The sequence below is a fragment of the Salmo trutta genome, chromosome 24, assembly GCF_901001165.1.
Source record: "Salmo trutta chromosome 24, fSalTru1.1, whole genome shotgun sequence".
Classification (NCBI taxonomy): Eukaryota; Metazoa; Chordata; class Actinopteri; order Salmoniformes; family Salmonidae; genus Salmo; species Salmo trutta.
The window spans coordinates 43,651,429-43,671,584 of NC_042980.1; the positions used below are offsets into that span (position 1 = coordinate 43,651,429).

A 20,156-nucleotide genomic window follows, 5' to 3' on the forward strand; every position below is an offset into this window, starting at 1 on the left:
GGAGAAGCACTGCCAGAGCCCTGCAAAATGACCTCCAGCAGGACACAAATGTGCATGTGTCTGCTCAAACGGTCAGGAACAGACTCCATGAGGGTGGTATGAGGGCCCGACGTCCACAGGTGGGGGTTGTGCTTACAGCCCAACACCGTGCAGGACGTTTGGCATTTGCCAGAGAACAAGATTGGCAAATTCGCCACTGGGCACCCTGTGCTCTTCACAGATGAAAGCAGGTTCACACTGAGCACGTGACAGACGTGACAGAGTCTGGAGACGCCGTGGAGAACGTTCTGCTGCCTGCAACATCCTCCAGCATGACTGGTTTGGCGGTGTGTCAGTCATGGTGTGGGGTGGCATTTCTTTGGGGGCCGCACAGCCCTCCATGTGCTTGCTAGAGGTAGCCTGACTGCCATTAGGTACCGAGATGAGATCCTCAGACCCCTTGTGAGACCATATGCTGGTGCGGTTGGCCCTGGGTTCCTCCTAATGCAAGACAATGCTAGACCTCATGTGGCTGGAGTGTGTCAGCAGTTCCTGCAAGAGGAAGGCATTGATGCTATGGACTGGCCCGCCCGTTCCCCAGACCTGAATCCAATTGAGCACATCTGGGGCATCATGTCTCTCTCCATCCACCAACGCCACGTTGCACCACTGACTGTCCAGGAGCTGGCAGATGCTCTAGTCCAGGTCTGGGAGGAGATCCCTCAGGACACCATCCGCCACCTCATCAGGAGCATGCCCAGGCGTTGTAGGGAGGTCATACAGGCACGTGGAGGCCACACACACTACTGAGCCTCATTTTGACTTGTTTTAAGGACATTACATCAAAGTTGGATCAGCCTGTAGTGTGGTTTTCCACTTTAATTTTGAGTGTGACTCCAAATCCAGACCTCCATGGGTTGATAAATTGGATTTCCATTGATTATTTTAGTGTGATTTTGTTGTCAGCACATTCAATTATGTAAAGAAAAAAGTATTTAATAAGATTATTTCTTTCATTCAGATCTAGGATGTGTTGTTTAAGTGTTCCCTTTATTTTTTTTAGCAGTATATATATATATATATATATATATATATATATATATATATATATATATATATATATATATATATACACACATATACACACACATACATACATACACACACACACACATATATAAACACATACATATTAAAACAAAGCACACAAAGTTTGTTTTTAAGTGTGCGTGTACAGTACGTCTGTGTCCTACTGCAGCGAGTCGCTGTTGTCCAGGCCCAGCCCAGCCATGTCATCATCATCGTCGTCCTCGTCCCCGCTGTCTCCTGATTCGTCCTCGCTGTGCCCGCCCATCATCACCTGCTGCACGGCCAGCGTGGCGCCGTCTGATGTCAGGCTCCGGAGACCCTCCACGCTCATCATCACCGTGGTTCCTGGTGAACAGACGACCCAGGAGAGGACACGTCAGTGACATCACACATAGCTCTCATGTTTTTCTCTAGTGTCTTATTTCCACACAAAGTGAGTCCCATTGTGAAATAAGTCGCTTTAACAAGGGAGCCTTGAATTTGCCTTGTGACTGAATTCTCCTTGTGGCTATCATTTCCATTACAGTAAGCGCTTGCGCCTAGTTACCTTAAAAACAAGTATAGCCAACAGCTCCAGCAACTCTTGACACATAGCAGTGCTTATCCAATGAGCAGTGTAGCAAGTCAGTACTTACTCGACCTGGCCATCTTGGAAGGATATTGACCTCATCCCGTCAGTAGAGGATGCCTGGTTATTCTTTAAAAGTGCTTTCTTCACCATCTTAAGTAAGCATGCACCATTCAAAAAAATGTAGAACCAGGAACAGATATAGCCCTTGGTTCTCTCCAGACCTGACTGCCCTTGACCAGCACAAAAACTTCCTGTGGCGTTCTGCATTAGCATCAAACAGCCCCCGCGATATGCAACTTTTCAGGGAAGTTAGGAACAAATATACACAGGCAGTTAGGAAAGCTAAGGCTAGCCTTTTCAAGCAGAAATTTGCATCCTGAAGCACAAAATCCAAAAAGTTCTGGGACACTAAAGTCCATGGAGAATAACAGCACCTCCTCCCAGCTACCCACTGCACTGAAGCTAGGAAACACTGTCACCACCGATAAATCCACTATAATTGAGAATTTCAATAAGCATTTTTCTACGGCTGGCCATGCTTTCCACCTGGCTACCCCTACCCCGATCAACAGCCCTCCACCCCCCACACCAACTCGCCCAAGCCTCCCCCATTTCTCCTTCACCCAAATCCAGATAGCTGATATTTTGAAAGTGCTGCAAAATCTGGACCCCTACAAATCAGCCGGGTTAGACAATCTTGACCCTCTTTTTCTAAAAATATCTGCTGAAATTGTTGCAACCCCTATTACTAGCCTGTTCAACCTCTCTTTCATATCGTCTGAGATTCCCATAGATTGGAAAGCTTCCACGGTCATCTCCCTCTTCAAACGGGGAGACACTCTAGACCCAAACTGCTACAGACCTATATCTATCCTACACTGCCTTTCTAAGATCTTCGAAAGCCAAGTTAACAAACAGATTACCGACCATTTCGAATCCCACCGTACCTTCTCCGCTATGCAATCTGGTTTCAGAACTGGTCATGGGTGCACCTCAGCCACGCTCAAGGTCCTAAACGATATGATAACCGCCATCGATAAGAGACATTAGTGTGCAGCCGTATTCATCGACCTGGCTAAGGCTTTCGACTTGTCAATCACAACATTCAAACATTCAAATGATTGCCTCGCCTGGTTCACCAACTACTTCTCTGATAGAGTTCAGTGAGTCAAATCGGAGGGCCTGTTGTCCGGACCTCTGACAGTCTATGGGTGTGCCACAGGGTTCAATTTCGGGCTGACTCTTTTCTCTGTATACATCAATGATGTCGCTCTTGCTGCTGGTGATTCTCTGATCCACCTCTACGCAGACGACACCATTCTGTATACCTCTGGACCTTCTTTGGACACTGTTAACTAACCTCCAGATGAGCTTCAATGCCATACAACTCTCCTTCCGTGGCCTCCAACTGCTCTTAAATGCAAGTAAAACTAAATGCATGCTCTTCAACCGATCGCTGCCTGCACCTGCCCGCCCGTCCAGCATCACTACTCTGGATGGTTCTAACTTAGAATATGTGGACAACTACAAATACCTAGATGTCTGGTTAGACTGTGAACTTTCCTTCCTGACTCACATTAAGCATCTCCAATCCAAAATTAAATCTAGAATCGGCTTCCTATTTCGCAACAAAGCCTCCTTCACTCACGCTGCCAAACATACCCTCATAGAACTGACTATCCTACCGATCCTCGACATCGGCGATGTCATTTACAAAAGAGCCTCCAACACTCTACTCAACAAATTGGATGTAGTCTATCACAGTGCCATCCGTTTTGTCACCAAAGCCCCATATACTACCCACCACTGCGACCTGTACACTCTTGTTGGCTGGTCCTCGCTTCATACTCGTCGCCAAACCCACTGGCTCCAGGTCATCTACAAGACCCTGCTAGGTAAAGTCCCACCTTATCTCAGCTCACTGGTCACCATAGCAGCACCCACCCGTAGCACGCGCTCCAGCAGGTATATCTCACTGGTCACCCCCAAAGCCAATTCTTCCTTTGGCCGCCTTTCCTTCCAGTTCTCTGCTGCCAATGACTGGAACAAACTGCAAAAATTACTGAAGCTGGAGACTCTTATCTCCCTCACTAGCTTTAAGCACCAGCTGTCAGAGCAGCTCACAGATCACTGCACCTGTACATAGCCCATCTGTAAATAGCCCATCCAAGTACCTCATCCCCATACTGTATTTATTTATTTATCTTGCTCCTTTGCACCCCAGTATCTCTACTTGCACATTCATCTTCTGCACATTCTACCATTCCAGTGTTTAATTTCTATATTGTAATTACTTCGCCACCATGGCCTATTTATTGCCTTATCTCCCTTATCCTACCTCATTTGCACATGCTGTATATAGACTTTTTCTACTGTATTATTGATTGTATGTTTGTTTATTCCATGTGTAACTCTGTGTTGTTGTATGTGTCGAACTGCTTTGCTTTATCTTGGCCAGGTTGCAGTTGCAAATGAGAACTTATTCTCAACTAGCCTACCTGGTTAAATAAAGGACTTGTTCTCAACTAGCCTACCTGGTTAAATAAAGGACTTGTTCTCAACTAGCCTACCTGGTTAAATAAAGGTGAAATAAAAATTGTCAAATAGTACCATCTGGCATCTGGACCTGTTGTTGGGTCATCCCCGTGGCGATGGAGTCAGGCCAGAAGCGCTGTAGCGGCCTGTTCGGAGGAGGTTTCTTCTTGGTTTTGGGTGTCTCCGAAGAGCTGGCGTCCAGCATGGGCTGCAGGATCCGCCTCCGCGCGTTTATGAACCTGAGAGAGAAGGAGGAAAGGTTGGACCAATCACGAGAGGGGAAACAAGGGGTTTGACCAATCACTAAACTTGACACATTATTGGATTGTTCAAGCTAGGAGAGGTTGTTCTTTATGGTATTTTATAGTCTTAGGTGATAGTTCATGGTAGTGTGGCATGGGTTCATGTAACTCACCAGTTGTTGACTTGGAGGAGGCTCAGGTTAGTTTGGGTAGCGATCTGCTTCTTCTCATCCTCCGTGGGGTAGGGGTGCTATAGAAATAAAACAAAAGTCATGCTCTGCTAAATCCACCCAACACCACTAATTCCTAGAATTTACAGTGTTAAATAACAATATTAAGAACAATATTTTTTGTGAACAAATGTTCCATTTTGCCGTCATAATAAGGTTGGTAGCAACAGGGAAAAATATTTGTGGAAATCCACAATGAAATGCTCTCTCTATGGGCTGGCCAGCTAGCTAGCTAGCTACACACAATAATACCAAAGAACATATCAGCATATAACGTTGCTCACAGAGTGGAGTCTGACATTTTCAAAGGCAGAAATACTTTTGAGGAGATGGGAAACGTTGCCCATGCTACGTCAATGGAATGCGTGTGCACTCTGGACCATTCTGGGACAAGGAGCAATCTCCTTCAAAGAGGGAATGGGAGTCTATTGGACGCTGGCTCTAAACCCCAATATTAGCACGAATTTCATCAACAAGAAGTACAACATAACAAATCTTTTCCGAGATAATTAACTCGCTATCTGTAGTATCGTGTAGCTTTGGAATCGTAACATTACGTACTTTCGAGGAAAATAGGCACGTTTTTCGACATACACTGACTGAGAAGGAATTGTGTGACGATTAGCTTGGCAACCGCGTGACGCAGCATGACAACGTGAATGCAATTGGTCGACAATCTGCTGGGTGGGGCGTTATTCGTTCCTTCATTCATTGGATTACTCTCTCTTTTCTATAATATCTCTGGCAACTGCACCATGCAATGCACCCTGGACTGAAGAGGCAGACAAAGGAGAAATGTGCTTAAATTACACATTTCTCGAGGTAGGAGTATTGCAAAAATACGATCATAGGCTCATACGAGAGAAGACACCCTCCCGAGTTATAACATCGGCCAGTATTGAAATCTGACATGTATGATAGACGTTTTCACCATCTAAAAGTCGTATTCCAGTGTAGTGAAAGAGACTTTATCACAATACTACGTCATACTGGCTGGGTTTCTGCCCGCTTAAAAACGCCAACAACTCAAGCTACAAATGAAAACATGAAATGACCCAGGGAATAGATAAATCTCTGAGTGATGTTCTACAAAAACAATTTAACATTCAAAATGGGTGAACCTTTCCTTTAAGTAGTTAGTGTTTTTATCTTGCACTGCAAGCCAATCAAATCCCAGAATCATTCCAGGTTGTAAACCTATAGAGTGTGCCTGTGTTCTACTCACCCCGATGTGCTGGAAGAGCCAAGAGCGCATGACGTTGGTGGCTTGTTTGGGAAGGACGCCACGCTTGTTCTTGGGTGAGCTGTCGTCGTGGTTGAAGAAACTCAGGTCCTGGTTGAGCTGTAGCTGGAGCTGAAGAGAGTTACAGTTAGGTTTCTATATTCTTTCACATTTACGCAGCGTGGTGGGGGGGGCTGTTCAGCGGGGCAGCGTGGTGGGGGGGTGCTGTTCAGCGTGGTGGGGGGGCTGTTCAGCGGGCAGTAAATGTCAGCCTCCAGATGTGTTTGTGTCTTACCTGTGTGTTCTGGATGCGTATGGTCTGGGGCGAGATGGACTGTGACACCACCTGGCCCTGTGAGTTGACTACTGTGACTGGTTGGTAGACTGTGCCACCTGGAGGAAACACAAGGATCCAACAATGCTTTCAGAGTAGTCCTTATTTATTTTCATAAACTGCTGTTACAGAAACAGACAGCTGTACGCTAAGGGCCGGTTTCCACCACACAGATTAAGCCTCGCTCGTCCTGGACTCTCCATTGAAATATAATCCAGTACTAAACTTAATCTGTGATCGGGAAACCGCCCCATATGATTCCTATTGAGGTGAGGGAGGTGAGGGGTTTGGTGTCTGAGGCTCTACCTGTGGTTGTTGTATGCCAGGGTGACATACCTGCTATAACCTGTGTGGGGTTGACTGTTGTCACGGTTACGTTGCCTTGCTGCAGGGCCGATGCTGGCACCACAATCCCCTGGGGACTGAGGGTTCCTGTGAAAGAGCTGGACGTCTGCACGACACACACACACACACGCACACACACACACACACACACAGGTTAAACGGAGTCTTCATGGGTCAATAGTCTGTGTATATAGCATCATGTGTGTATATAATAGGCAAGGTGTGATCTATGTTTTACGGATTCAGTGTGTGTACAGCAGTACACAAGGGTGTGTGTATAGCAGTACACAAGGGTTTGCGTACAGCAGCATACAAGGGTGTGCGTACTGCAGCATACAAGGGTGTGCGTATAGCAGTACACAAGGGTGTGCGTATAGCAGCACACAAGGGTGTGCGTATAGCAGCACACAAGGGTGTGTGTATAGCAGTATATAATGGTGTGTGTATAGCAGTATATAAGGGTGTGTGTATAGCAGTATATAAGGGTGTGTGTATAGCAGTATATAATGGTGTGTGTATAGCAGTATACAAGGGTGTGTGTATAGCAGTATATAATGGGTGTGTTTTATCGGCAGCAAAATATATCTGTACGGCAGGGTGTGTGTACCTGGATCTTGGTGGGGGAGAAACCCTGTCCAGATGAGTAGGGGCTTCCAGGTTCTCCACTCAGCAGCGTCTCGCTGTTCATCTTGGTCTTGAGGCAGGAGATGTAGCGGCTGCAAAAGTCCTTACACAGGTCGCTGACCTTCTCCAGCTCCAGCAGGTGGATCCGCAGCACCTGGATAGCCTTCACCATCTAGGGGTCAAAGGTCAGGTCAGGGAGAGGAGTTATGAGAGGCCAGGACGTTTGCATTGAAAATGGCATGTGCATAGTAGTCTGTTATAGTAAATACACAATTTATTCCACTGGTAGATACTTTAGTATAAGGCTGTTGTAATGTTTATGTATGGACAACTGGCTTCATCAAACTATTAAGAGTCAAACAGCGCCAATGAAACAGTAGCTCACTTTCCATGTGTCATTTGCATAAATGTATGAATAGTGTCACTAGAGGTCATTGTGATGGAAAATAATTCAACGAATATTAACAGCAAATGAGGGAGGTCACCAGATTGTCGAGATCAGGGTCCTCACTGAAGAAGGCTTTGCCCTCTTTCTCCTGGCTGCGGACAAAGTTCTCAATGTCCACGTCGAAGCTGGCTGACGTGACACAGTCTGAGCCCTGTGTAGACTGCTCACATTTCTCAAAGAGCAGAGCCAGGAGAGGGAACAAGGGATGCCTGCAACACAGACACACAAAGAGACATCACTAAATTGCCATAATTTACTTTGTTACACGTGGTAGTGTTTACTCCATAATTTCATTAGTAGGGCACATAAGCCCCGACAACATCTACGACTGACAGCAGCAGCATTTCCTTTTTGAAAGTAATTGAGGTGGGGGTTGACCAAAGCTTTGTCAGGGGGCCAACAGAGTCAGGGGGTGTACCGGTATATGGAAGCCTTATCTACATCCATGGGGGTCTGGGGCTCAGTGGGGGCTGGACTGGAGGCTGCATCCAAACCCTCCTCACCGTCCGCCTGCTCCACCCCCTGCATCTGGAGAGAAACGGGAGTGAGGGAGATCAGATGAAAGCAGAGTGAGGAGCAATAGTAGTGGTAAGGTAACGCTCAGAACCCTGCCTCAACGACTACTAAACAAGCCATGAGAAGATTGGTTTTGTTGGCATTGGTAATAGGTTGGAGGACTGTTTTCTCAGTACACAATGGAAGGAAATAGCCTAGCTAAATTATTCTCAAATGGGTGAATGATACAGAGGTTGTCAGTCTCTCTTTGGACAGGAGTAGAATAGAAAGATGAGTCGTGGCATATCATGTTTATTACCGATAGCTACACAAAGCTCGTCTTTAGCGAATGAATTCAAACACATTCACTGATTGGAAGCCAACGTGCTCCTCCTCTCATACTTTCACATATTTTCACACTGCCTACCAGCAGCTAGCCAGGCTCACTTCCAAGAACATAAATCCCATCTCCAGCCATGTGATTGAACCAACAATGGCTTTAATTGAGAGCAAATGTGCTAAAAAATAGTTTGCTAGAGCAGGAAAACCTCAAGTTAGTCACATTGATATGTCCTCACCATTTTCTTAAATCAAAATAAAATCTTATTGGTCACGGCAGGGTAGCCTACTGGTTAGAGCGTTGGACTAGCAATCAAAAGGTTGCAAGTTCAAATCCCCGAGCTGACAAGGTACAAATCTGTCGTTCTGCCCCTGAACAAGGCAGTTAACCCACTGTTCCTAGGCCGTCATTGAAAATAAGAATTTGTTCTTAACTGACTTGCCTAGTTAAATAAAGGTAAAAATAAATAAACATGCGCCGAATACAACAGGTGTAGACTTTACTGTGAAATGGTAGGTACAACCTTATCCTTATAACAATACAACCTTATAGTTAAAATATTTTATAAATAAACTAATGTAAAAGAATTTTTAAAATAAAGTAACAATAACGAGGCTATATACAGTGGGTGCCGGTACAGAGTCAGTGTGCGGGGGTACAGGTTAGAGGTCATTTGTACATGTACTGTAGGTAGAGGTAAAGTGACTATGCATAGATGATAAACAGAGAGTAGCAGCAGTGTACAAACAAAGGGGGAGGGGTCAATGCAAATAGTCCAGGTGGCCATTTGATTAATTGTTCAGGAGCCTTATGGCTTTGGGTTGAAGCTGCTCATACGTCGTTTTGGCAATACATTTTAAATACATAGAAATAACTCATTTAAGGAATTACAACACACCCCAAAACATTCTGCAGGTAAAAATGACAGTAGTTCTACTTTTTTTTTTTTACATTGATGGATACAAAATATTTCCAAACTTCAAATAAGCAACTCAAGAACATCAAATCTTCCCTTACACCCATGCTCGTGGTTTAAGTAGGCCGCAAAGCTGAGCCTCAGACTAAATTTGTCCTTCTGACCCACCTGCTGCTCTCCCTCCATGTACTTGTCTATGGAATCCGACTGGGCAGCCATCATGTTGGCGGACCTAGAAAGACACATAGGTCCACACACTGTTGAGAATTAAAAAAGGCTATTATAGTATAAATTACTCTATGTGATAAATGGACATTATTAGAAAACAGTACAAGTTACAAAAACTGACATTTGTATTTGGTAAACAATATTGACTAATACTACACTATGGAGAAGGGTTGAGGTAAATTTCTAAACTACAGTGAAAATCTATTGAATTGTTTTTCCCTCTTTGAAAGACCAAGTGCCATAAATATTTGATCCTTATTGTAGTCTAAACCATAGAAATAAGAATGTTTTTAAACGGCCTAAACACGATTACATTCCACTTTTAAACTTGATTAATGTCCATGTCTATGAATAGAGCATGGCAATGCTGGATTGCTCTGACAGAGATGATCTACTCCCTGTAGAGCAATAACATACACGATAATGCAGCTACCTATTTGACTGTAAAGTCTTCGTCCAACGACAATGAAACATGTATGTATATTTACATATAAAAAGGCTTAGGAAACAAAGGCTATAAGGGGAACAAAATGTGTGAAGTTTGATACGCTTGCATTCAAAATGTACTGCTTTGTGCACGTCTTGACTTATTAATCGATGAGAAATCATACATGTCTTATTAAAGCAGATTAATAATGATCCTAACTGATGGCACACACCCACCACGTTAAACCGACTTGCTTTAATCGCTGCCATTCTCGAGGCAACAAAGCCAACTAGCTTCTTGACGGTTAGCAATAGCAAGCAATTATTGGATTAGCTTTCAATCATACGAAGGAAAGCTGTCGAGTGAGACAATTCAGTTTCAGAGAACTTTAAAACGATATTTATTGCCATGTTTACTTGTTCAGACAAGGTCGCTTAACAAAATAGCTAACGTTTGCTAGTTTATTTACGAAAGCAACTATCTAGCTAGTTAGCTTATTAGCTAATAAATTGCGAATTTTCTTTCGCCCACTAAATTACGCGATAACAGCGTCAAATGTGTACTAAATGTAATATACATCAACTCCCTTCATGGCCGCAACACCAGCTGAAGAGTCCTTGTTTTAAACGTTAGTTTGTAATAGTGAAGTTAGCAGAAGCGCCATATTTACAGCGGCGGATTAGCTACCGCTTTCACAGGTAGCTACGCGAAAACACAGTAAACTGACATAAAATACTGCTGGATTAAAGTGTATATAAACGCGTATTTCATCCAATATCCATTGACATTGTATTAAAGTATTATTACTATTCGTAAATTAATTTATAAATATTAGTTTCTAATTTTTAGTTCTAAAATCTTGCCCACAACAATCAATCAATCAAGCAAGGAACAGCTGCCTATCCCTCCTCCCCTGTGCCAGTGGCGATTCGACTGGAAGGGGTAAACTGGCTGGGGCCTTGCTTCTAGCTGTCGCCCTTGCTTTTTCAGAATCCTTCTTTTACCACCCTTCCTCGGGTAATTTTCATCTTCCTTGGCTCCGGCTATCTATTCACTGCTATATGAACTCCACTGGCCTCCCTTCCCTTTCTCCCTCCCCGAGCTTTTGCCCTAGGCATTATTCTGTTCGGCCCAGATTGTTTGATTGATAGGGAACGGAAAAAGAAGATTTTGAGTGACAGCTTACCTGAGTGCCAATCTTCGTCACACTGACAAGCGGCTGCAGCAATCGGGATCCGCAGTTGTCGTGCTGCGTCATCGCGCATGGTCACGCAGGATATTTGACTCATGAATATTTATACGGGGGGGAGGGGGTGGGGGGGGAGATGTGACGTCTGGTGTGCCTTGTTCTCGCCCCAAATCTAGGCATCTTTTTGTTTTATTTAACTAGGCAAGTCAGTTAAGAACAAATTCTTATTTACAATGACTGCCTACCCCCCCCCCCCCCCCCCCCCTTATCTTGCTGGCGGAATGCCTGGCAAAATCTAAACCACTGCTATTCTTTAATCTAGGTCAATGCAAAATTAAAAGCCTGTTATAACAATGAAATTAATGTAATTAACTTGACATTGTGACTTTTACAAGGAGCCTTATCCTCCTCCCACATTAGTGGGTAATGTATTATTACAGACAAAGAAGATCCTTTCTCAGATGTGCAGTGTTGTGATTATACTGCTGTGATAATTAGGTCAACAGGATGTGTACTGAACGATCAGACACAGAGTCAAAGTCAGGAGTCATTAAAATAGAACGTAGATAAAAAATATTTGCATATACAGCACTATTCAAATGACCCGAGGCAGAACCCGGCAAAGAATCAATGTTAGATATTTTCCCCTTATTATAAAAACAAGAGAAAAACCTCAAACAATACAAAATATCTCAACGCCTCAGATCCCTTTTGTGTAGTTTAATATAATAGATTTCTTATAAACAGAATTACAAGCACATCTTAGGGATCATAAAGTACAAGGCAAAAATCATTATTATTCACACAAAAAAAGACATGGGGTGGTCAGCGGTATCAGGGACATGCTGTCTGGGGACATGGGGCCTGGGTTCCTGGCTGTCTCAGTGCCTGGGGGAGGGTCTACCGGAGGAGGGCTGGGGAAGACGGTACTTGGCCATCTCCAGGTCCAGGTCTGCGAAGGTGTAATGGTTGTAGTTGTGGTGCTGGAGGTTCTTATAAGTGCTGTTGTCGAAAGGCTCGGGGGCTGGCTCTGGAGGTACAGCTGCCGCCTCTGAAGGGGGTAGAACACAGAGACGGGTATAAGACACAGCACAGGCATAAGGGTATTGGGTACCCTGACTGACTTGGAGTTTGGTTAAATAAAACCAGAACCCAAAAGGTAGAAATAGGCGGTTTGCAAATTGGCGAGTTCCATTTGGTTTTAGAGTGCTATTCGGAACCCCGTCAAATAGAAAATGTTTTAAAAGTATAAATCACTAGCCACAAAAAGTGATGCCCATACATGACACAGCATTTACTTATCTTAAAAAATGTACTTAAAAAAAAAGGTACACATTTAAATATTCATGGTCGTGGCTCAGTTGGTAGAGCATGGTGTTTGCAATGCCAGCATGGTGTGTGTGCAACGCCAGGGTTGTGGGTTCGATTCCCACGGGGGGCCAGTACAAAAAAAAAATGCATGAAATGTATGCATTCACTACTGTACGTCGCTCTGGATAAGAGCGTCTGCTAAATGACTAAAATGTAAATGTATTCACCCATTTGACAAAAGTAATTTATGGTGGGGCATTTCCTACAGCGTTAAGGATGTACCCCAACTATAGAGCCTGGAGACAGGCTGATGTGAATGGCCTTAGCATCTATTGTCTACAGCACAACCTTCTGGGAAGGAAGGGGAGAATGAGGATAGCAAAATTGGCACTAACAGCCAATTAGAAAATTAACTTTGGCAGAAGCATGAATGAGACATTGTCAATTGGGCAGCATGTAAAAATAAATGTATTATCCTTGAAGTACGATTATTCTTGACCATATCAAATAAGGTTTTATACACTGGTTGTCATGTTTTGTTGTTCAAAATACCAAAATTGGACAATACCCAGACCATTATTCAAATACTACTGCAATATTGTAAGCTGACCGTTTTGGGGGCAACTCGCCTTTTTGAAACGTCAGGCTTAAAAAGAGGGTTAACAGGTCCAAATCCAATCACACTGAAATAAGTTAGGTGACGGTCATACGCAAAATGACACCTTCCACCTCGTGTGCATATACAGACATTTTCATGAATTGATAGCATGCATATGCACACAAGTCCAGAGTAAGAGAGGAAGTGAAAGGAGACCAATGAGTGATCACTCCCAGCTTCGGTTCTTCAAGATGGAGTCAAGGGTGGGAGGCTGGTTCACTGTAACGTTACCATTAGCATGTACTGTACACCTTAGCATTAGCATGTACAGTACACCTTAGCATTAGCATGTACAGTACACCTTAGCATTAGCATGTACAGTACACCTTAGCATTAGCATGTACAGTACACCTTAGCATTTACTGTACACCTTAGCATTTAGCATGTACAGTACACCTTAGCATGTACAGTACACCTTAGCATGTACAGTACACCTTAGCATTTAGCATGTACACTACACCTTAGCATACAACCCAGAATCCGAATACACACGTGTCAATGGACATTAGAGAATATTATATACCAAATACAGTAAATAAAAACAAAACACCCTGGGAGTAGAGATGGATAAAGAAAGAAAGGTGAGACATATGGACAGAGAGCAGGAGTGCTCCATCTGGGTGTCATAAGAGTGAGTCATAAGAGTGAGGGGAGGAAACAGGGCAGGATTAGTTTTTGTTTTGTGTGAAGATTCCAACATGAGCCAGTCAAATACCATGCATCGCAGTGACCTCCAAACAGTCACAGTATGAACCTCTCGAGGCACAGTGCAGGCCAGGTATTAAAAAAGGCAAAGCTTTTGTAAATAAAATAAAATATGGAAATACAGACCCAAAGTCCCAACTAGGAACCCTCAGTATAACAAGAGAGTTAAATTGCAAGGCAAGCAGACAGGGCTAAGGTGAAAAAGCATACAATTCAAACATGCATCTCGCACTTGGCTGAAGTAGCTAAAGTATCAAGTTGTGTGAAATGAGGAGTATACTTTCACTTAAGATTTTTGCATTATGAACGGCAATAAAGCTAGCTACAGTCAATTAAATGGCAAAAGAAAATAACTGCAAAAAAAAAGTTAAAGCTAAGGCTAAAGCCAAAGCACGTATGTGATGCGCTTTACAATGTATTAACATATAACCCTACGTGTTATGAAGGACATTGTAAATAAATATGGCCATCTGTGGTTGGAAAAGTCCACAGAGGAGAGAAAGAGTAGGATTTAGACAAGGTGTTGTGTATACCCTCTGATGTCTCATTCGGTTCTGCCTCAGCCAGGGCCTCTGCAATCAGCTCCTCTCCTGCGACTACAGCCACTACAGGGGCGATGTCTACCAGCACCTCTGCTGCGGCTTCAGCTGGGGCAGCTTTAGCAACGGCCGGTGCATCTTCCGCTGTAGGTTCAACAGGGGTTTCAGCAGCAATTTCTACAGGGGCAGCTTCAGATGCTTCTTCTGCCGCTTCCGGTACAACTTTTGGAGTGACTTCTAGTGTAGCTGTGACTTCTGGAGGCGTCACTTCAACCTCTGGAGCAGCTTCTGCAAAAATCTCTTTGGGTACACTAGCGATCTCAGGGGCAGAGTCTACTAGTTCCTCAAAACTTGGAGCAGGGGCACTTTCAGGGCCAACCTCCAGGGTAGCTTTTGCAGTGGCTGCTTCCAGGACAGAGGTGGGGTCAACCAGCTCAGCACTTGTAACTTCTGGAGCGGCCGCTTGAACTTCTTTGGTGACTTCTGGTGCGGCGTCGGCTACAACTTCTGGTGCGGCGTCGGCTACAACTTCTGGTGCGGCGTCGGCTACAACTTCTGGTGCGGCGTCGGCTACAACTTCTGGTGCGGCGTCGGCTACAACTTCTGGTGCGGCGTCGGCTACAACTTCTGGTGCGGCGTCGGCTACAACTTCTGGTGCTTCTTCCTTGACAGTTTCAGGAACGGCGTCCAGAGTCGCTGCAGGTGTAGCTTCTTGCACAGCTTTAGCAGTGGCCACAAGGATGGCATCAGACGGCACTGCCACCTCCTCAGCGTCGCTGGCCAAAGCCACTACATCCTTTTCTGCGTTTTTCTTTTTTTCTGCTAGGATTCCTGGTTTTGCCTTTGATTTCAATTCGGGCATCTCATCATCAGAGTCGGTGTCAGAGTCGGAGGAGTCAGAATCACTGGATGAGGAGTCAACGGCTGGGGCTCCAGGTTCAGTGGAGGCTGCAGCATCAACAACAGGTGGATCGGCAGAGGCTGAAACTGGAATGTCTTCTGGCGCGGGAGCTTCATCACTTGCAGCAACGACAGAATCAGCAACTGGGGGAGCGGCATCCGTGACTTCGGTGGCGGCGTCGATTACAGGTTGAGCAAAATCGACGATGGGAGCAGCAATGTCAGCGACTGGAGCAGGTTCGGCGACAGCCTCCGCAACTGAAGGAGACTCTGCCGCGACTGCTTCAACTGGGGCGGCTTCACTGGCAACAGCCTCAGCAACTGGAGCAGCCTCTGCAACAGCGTCAGCGACTACTGCGGCCTTGGCAACTGGTGTAGTGGATTCTACAACTGGTGTTTCTGGTGCTGCAGCCTCCTCTGTGACAAGGGATGTGATCTCTGCAACACTCTCAGAAGCAGGGGAAGACTTAGCCACCTCTATGACTGGAGCGGCCACATCTACAGCAGTAGATGCGGTTTCTTCAGCCACAGCAGTTTCAGCAGGCATAGTGTCAGCATGGCTTGCAGAAGTGGAAAAGGTAGCTGGTTCTGCAGCTGCGGCTACTATTGTTTCAGCAGTGACGGGGTTAGCCACTGATTCAATTTCACCTAGAGCCTGTGCTGGGGAAAGTCCTGAGGCTGAAAGCTTAACGGGGAAGGCGACCGCGGTGTTGTAGGCTTGTAGTGCAGCCCTCTCTTCTGAGGCCTCTAGGGATGAGGAAATGGTAAATGGACAGGTTACACAAACAAAATGTAATAGTATATAGCCTAATCAGTATGTTCCTCATAACCAAGAGGCTTGTCACCAAATAAAACCACCTATGCCAAACACAACACAGAAAACTCCTGACACCAAAGCTACTGTGGAACTATAGTTTAACCGTTGTAATTTTACCTTCTCTAGATTCTTATGATAACATCCCTGAAATCCCTAACAGGGATTTAACAGTTTAAAAAAATGAAAATAATAATTAATAAAAATAATTATTAAAAAAATATATATATATATATATTGGTTAGCTGCTAAAAAATACATTTTGACCGGTTAATGCTTATCGGTCTATAGGTTAATTTTCATAATTTGGTGCGCATGTATTTTCCTTAGTCGTCACGCATTTGATTTAGTTTGAGGAGCATAATAGCCTACCAGACAGCATAATAGCCTACCAGACAGCACCAGAGTAGCTCCTCACTGGAGTGAAACATGCTTTTGTATGCCCAATCATTACGCAACAAATAACATTTCTAAATGCAATCGCGTGTTAAAAACTTTGATGGACACGATTTTTTAAAAAAAAGGCTGTATTTTTATTTATCAATCTCAACTCGTAACTAAAGCGCACCTCCCATTTGCCATTAGAGTGCATAGGCTATAGTCAACGGTAGGCATGCTATCTGCATATCACCCACCACTTTGCAATGTGAGCTTGAGGCAGGAATTGTCTGAAAGCTTTACTTCAAATAATGAGTTATGTCTTACCTTGGAAAAGTAGCCTTGAGAAAATCCATCCATAGAAACTATTTTATAAAGACTTCCTGATGCCATTAACCAGCATTTCTCTCCTGATCTGGTTTTCATATGCACTTTCTTCAGTTGTCCAGAAGCCGAAAGGCACAATCCTAATCATATTAGCAACCCATCCTAGTTGTTGTTATAGATTCCCCCTCTTTCTAAGTTTCTAACGGAGAAGTTAATCTCTGTCACAACTACTCGCATTAGGTTTAGAATGGAGTTTTCCAGCAAATTGCATTTTGGCAAATGTTTGAAAATTACTTTTCATTAGCTGCTTCATTAAAGAAGCTGCATGTTCAATACTAGGCTATAGCTTTTTGACTGTTAGGCTTGCTATTGTTGCATGTTTCCAATTAAGCTCATAATGAAAAATGTCTGGTCCTTGTATGCATACATAGTATCAGAGAAGAGACAATACGAGAGTTTTAACTCTAGCCCAAAACAAGCCCAATGCGTTTCTATGTCACCTGCCTTCCAGCATCGGGACGACTACCCTTGTTAGGGCGGAGAAATATGCATCTGGTCATTATATAGAGATATCTTATAGTATTTTCTGTTGGTCACATTTTACTGTTTGGGAAAAAAAATGTGACTATTTGTTAACCAGTTAATTCATCCTTAATCCCAGTTCCAGTGCAATCAAGCAAATGTTTAAAAAGAGAAGTACAATTGGCTTTAGGAAATGGTCATGGTTTATCTGTAAGATTCCAGGATGTGGTTGTATTGGCACATCAGGGAGATACTCCAAGTGTGGGCTATACCTGAGAGAGAAATGGCGTTACTGTTACCTAGGGGAGAATAAAAAGGACCTAGAATAAAACATATTAACGTAAATGAAGAGGGGGGAAAAAGTATAAATAGCTGCACTCTTACTTGTAGCCGTTGCCTTTTTAACATCTTTCTTTGGCTCCCCAGCCTTGGTGCAGAATGCCGCGGCAGAGGAGCTCCTCAAAAGGCCCCAGCTCTCTTTCTGGAGAACCTAAACAGAAATAAATACATACCCATTGTTTTATATTGTAAATTCAGCATTCATTAGCTTAGCCCTGTGTTCCAGTCTGTTTATGCCCTCTTGCCAGCTCCTTCTGGAATTGTCTGCCAAACGTTTCAAGCTTGACAATGGGACCAGGCGAAGCAAATTTTGACTTAACGTAAGTTATTCAATGTGTTAGCTAGTTACTTACGTAAACTACATATCTAGCTTAATTCTGATTAATGAGCACGTATTTTTACTATCCATTATGAATGTCAGCAGCACAATTTGTGACTAAATAAAACGCCAGAGATGAAGCGTAGTCTCTCTGAGATGTAGAGGCTGGTAAATACAGTTAGCGGTCCTGCTCCTCCGGTCAGAAGGACGCTAGCTAATATTAAAAGGAAACGGTTACGATACGTTGATTACTGTACAAACCAATCCTCTAAAGAAAATATTATTTGTAAAATAATCGAAATGACAACTGAAGAAAAACATGTTTAGACAATAAACAACGAATAGTACCTTGAGAGACCCCAGTCGTCCTAGCCGAAGTAAGGAGGTCGCCATTTTGGTGCTCCGTCTTTTATTTTCCGTGGGGAAACACAATAATTATATTGCTATGTGACCTCCCCAGGCATGCGCATTTGGGCGGAAGTGTCTGGGAACGACATTATTTCCTCTTTGACAGGGTGATAAAAAGAGCATTTACCACTTCAGTGGATTTTACAAGGTCATAAAAAGAGCTTTTACCACCTCAGTGGATTTTAAAAATTGTTTAATTTCTTCTATAGTAAAAAGTATATACTCTATATGTTTATTCTCATAATAGAAAGGTAGTTAATAATTTAGAATTCTGATATCTTTTTTTTTCTTCCACTTTTATTTAACCAGGTAAGCTAGTTGAGAACAAGTTCTCATTTACAACTGCGACCTGGCCAAGATAAAGCAAAGCAGTGCGACACAACAACAACACAGAGTTACACATGGAATAAACAAGCGTACAGGCATTAACATAATATAACAAAAAATATAAATATATACAGTGTGTGCAAATGAAGTAAGATTAGGGAGTAAGGCAATAAATAGGCCATAGTGGCGAAGTAATTACAATTTATCAATTAAACACTGGAGTGATAGATGTGCAGAAAATGAATGTGCAAGTAGAGATACTGGGGTGCAAAGGAGCAAAAAAAAAAAATAACAATATCGGGATGAGGTAGTTGGATGGGCTATTTACAGATGGGCTGTGTACAGGCACAATGATCTGTGAGCTGCTCTGACAGCTGATGCTTAAGTTAGTGAGGGAGAAATGAGTCTCCAGCTTCAGTGATTTTTGCAATTCGTTCCAGTCATTGGCAGCAGAGAACTGGAAGGAAAGGCGGCAAAAGGAGGAATTGGCTTTGGGGGTGACCAGTGAAATATACCTGTTGGAGTGCATGCTATGGGTGGGTGCTGCTATGGTGACCAGTGAGCTGAGATAAGGCCCTTTACCTAGCAAAAACTTATAGATGACCTGGAGCCAGTGGGTTTGGCGACGAATATGAAGCGAGGGCCAGTCAACGAGAGCATACAGGTCGCAGTGGTGGGTAGTATATGGGGCTTTGGTGACAAAACGGATGGCACTGTGATAGACTGCATCCAATTTGCTGAGTAGAGTGTTGGAGGCTATTTTGTAAATGACATCGCCGAAGTCAAGGATCAGTAGGATAGTCAGTTTTACGAGGGTATGTTTGGCAGCATTGGTGTCGGATGCTTTGTTGCGAAATAGGAAGCCGATTCTAGATTACATTTTGGATTGGAGATGTTTAATGTGAGTCTGGAAGGAAAGTTCACAGTCTAACCAGACACCTAGGTATTTGTAATTGTCCAAATATTCTAAGTCAGAACCATCGAGAGTAGTGATGCTAGTCGGGGGGCAGGTGAGGATAGCGATAGGTTGAAGAGCATGCATTTAGTTTTACTTGCATTTAAGAGCAGTTGGAGGCCACAGAAGGAGAGTTGTATGGCATTGAAGCTCATCTGGAGGTTAGTTAACAGTGTCCAAAGAAGGGCCAGAAGTATACAGAATGGTGTCGTCTGCGTAGAGGTGGATCAGAGAATCCCCAGCAGCAATATCCTTACCATGTAGTCATTTTAATCAATATTTTATTAAACACATACATAGTGTAAATATCGATAGTGTAAATACCGATAGTGTAAATACCGATACTGTAAATACCTATACCTCAGTTAGCAACTCCTTCATGAAAATGTCATGGAGTTGCATAAAGCATCTAATGATTTCCCTCAGTCTTCAATTTTATG

General features: G+C 43.7%; 2 protein-coding genes across 5 annotated transcripts; both read right to left on the reverse strand.

Moving 5' to 3' along the window:
• Positions 1–1,190: 1,190 nt before the first annotated feature.
• On the reverse strand, positions 1,191–11,276 carry pknox1.1 (pbx/knotted 1 homeobox 1.1). Of its 4 annotated transcripts, none has more exons than XM_029712290.1 (11): positions 11,212–11,276; positions 9,539–9,602; positions 8,038–8,147; positions 7,657–7,828; positions 7,155–7,343; positions 6,509–6,653; positions 6,164–6,261; positions 5,872–6,000; positions 4,590–4,666; positions 4,250–4,413; positions 1,191–1,413 (listed from the first exon to the last, which is right to left on the reverse strand). In XM_029712290.1, the coding sequence occupies exons 2-11, from the start codon at positions 9,590–9,592 to the stop codon at positions 1,229–1,231; spliced, it is 1,323 nt and encodes a 440-aa protein (XP_029568150.1). In that variant the 5' UTR covers positions 9,593–9,602; positions 11,212–11,276; the 3' UTR covers positions 1,191–1,228. The 4 variants fall into 4 exon arrangements, with proteins under 4 accessions (XP_029568150.1, XP_029568149.1, XP_029568151.1 ...); XM_029712289.1 differs by having other exon boundaries at positions 9,539–9,627; positions 11,212–11,242; XM_029712291.1 differs by lacking the exon at positions 11,212–11,276 and having other exon boundaries at positions 6,539–6,653; positions 9,539–11,183.
• Positions 11,277–11,919: 643 nt separating this feature from the next.
• On the reverse strand, positions 11,920–18,470 carry ndufv3 (NADH:ubiquinone oxidoreductase subunit V3). The gene is made up of 4 exons (XM_029712292.1): positions 18,375–18,470; positions 17,753–17,858; positions 14,422–16,074; positions 11,920–12,265 (listed from the first exon to the last, which is right to left on the reverse strand). The coding sequence occupies exons 1-4, from the start codon at positions 18,417–18,419 to the stop codon at positions 12,096–12,098; spliced, it is 1,974 nt and encodes a 657-aa protein (XP_029568152.1). The 5' UTR covers positions 18,420–18,470; the 3' UTR covers positions 11,920–12,095.
• Positions 18,471–20,156: the final 1,686 nt, after the last annotated feature.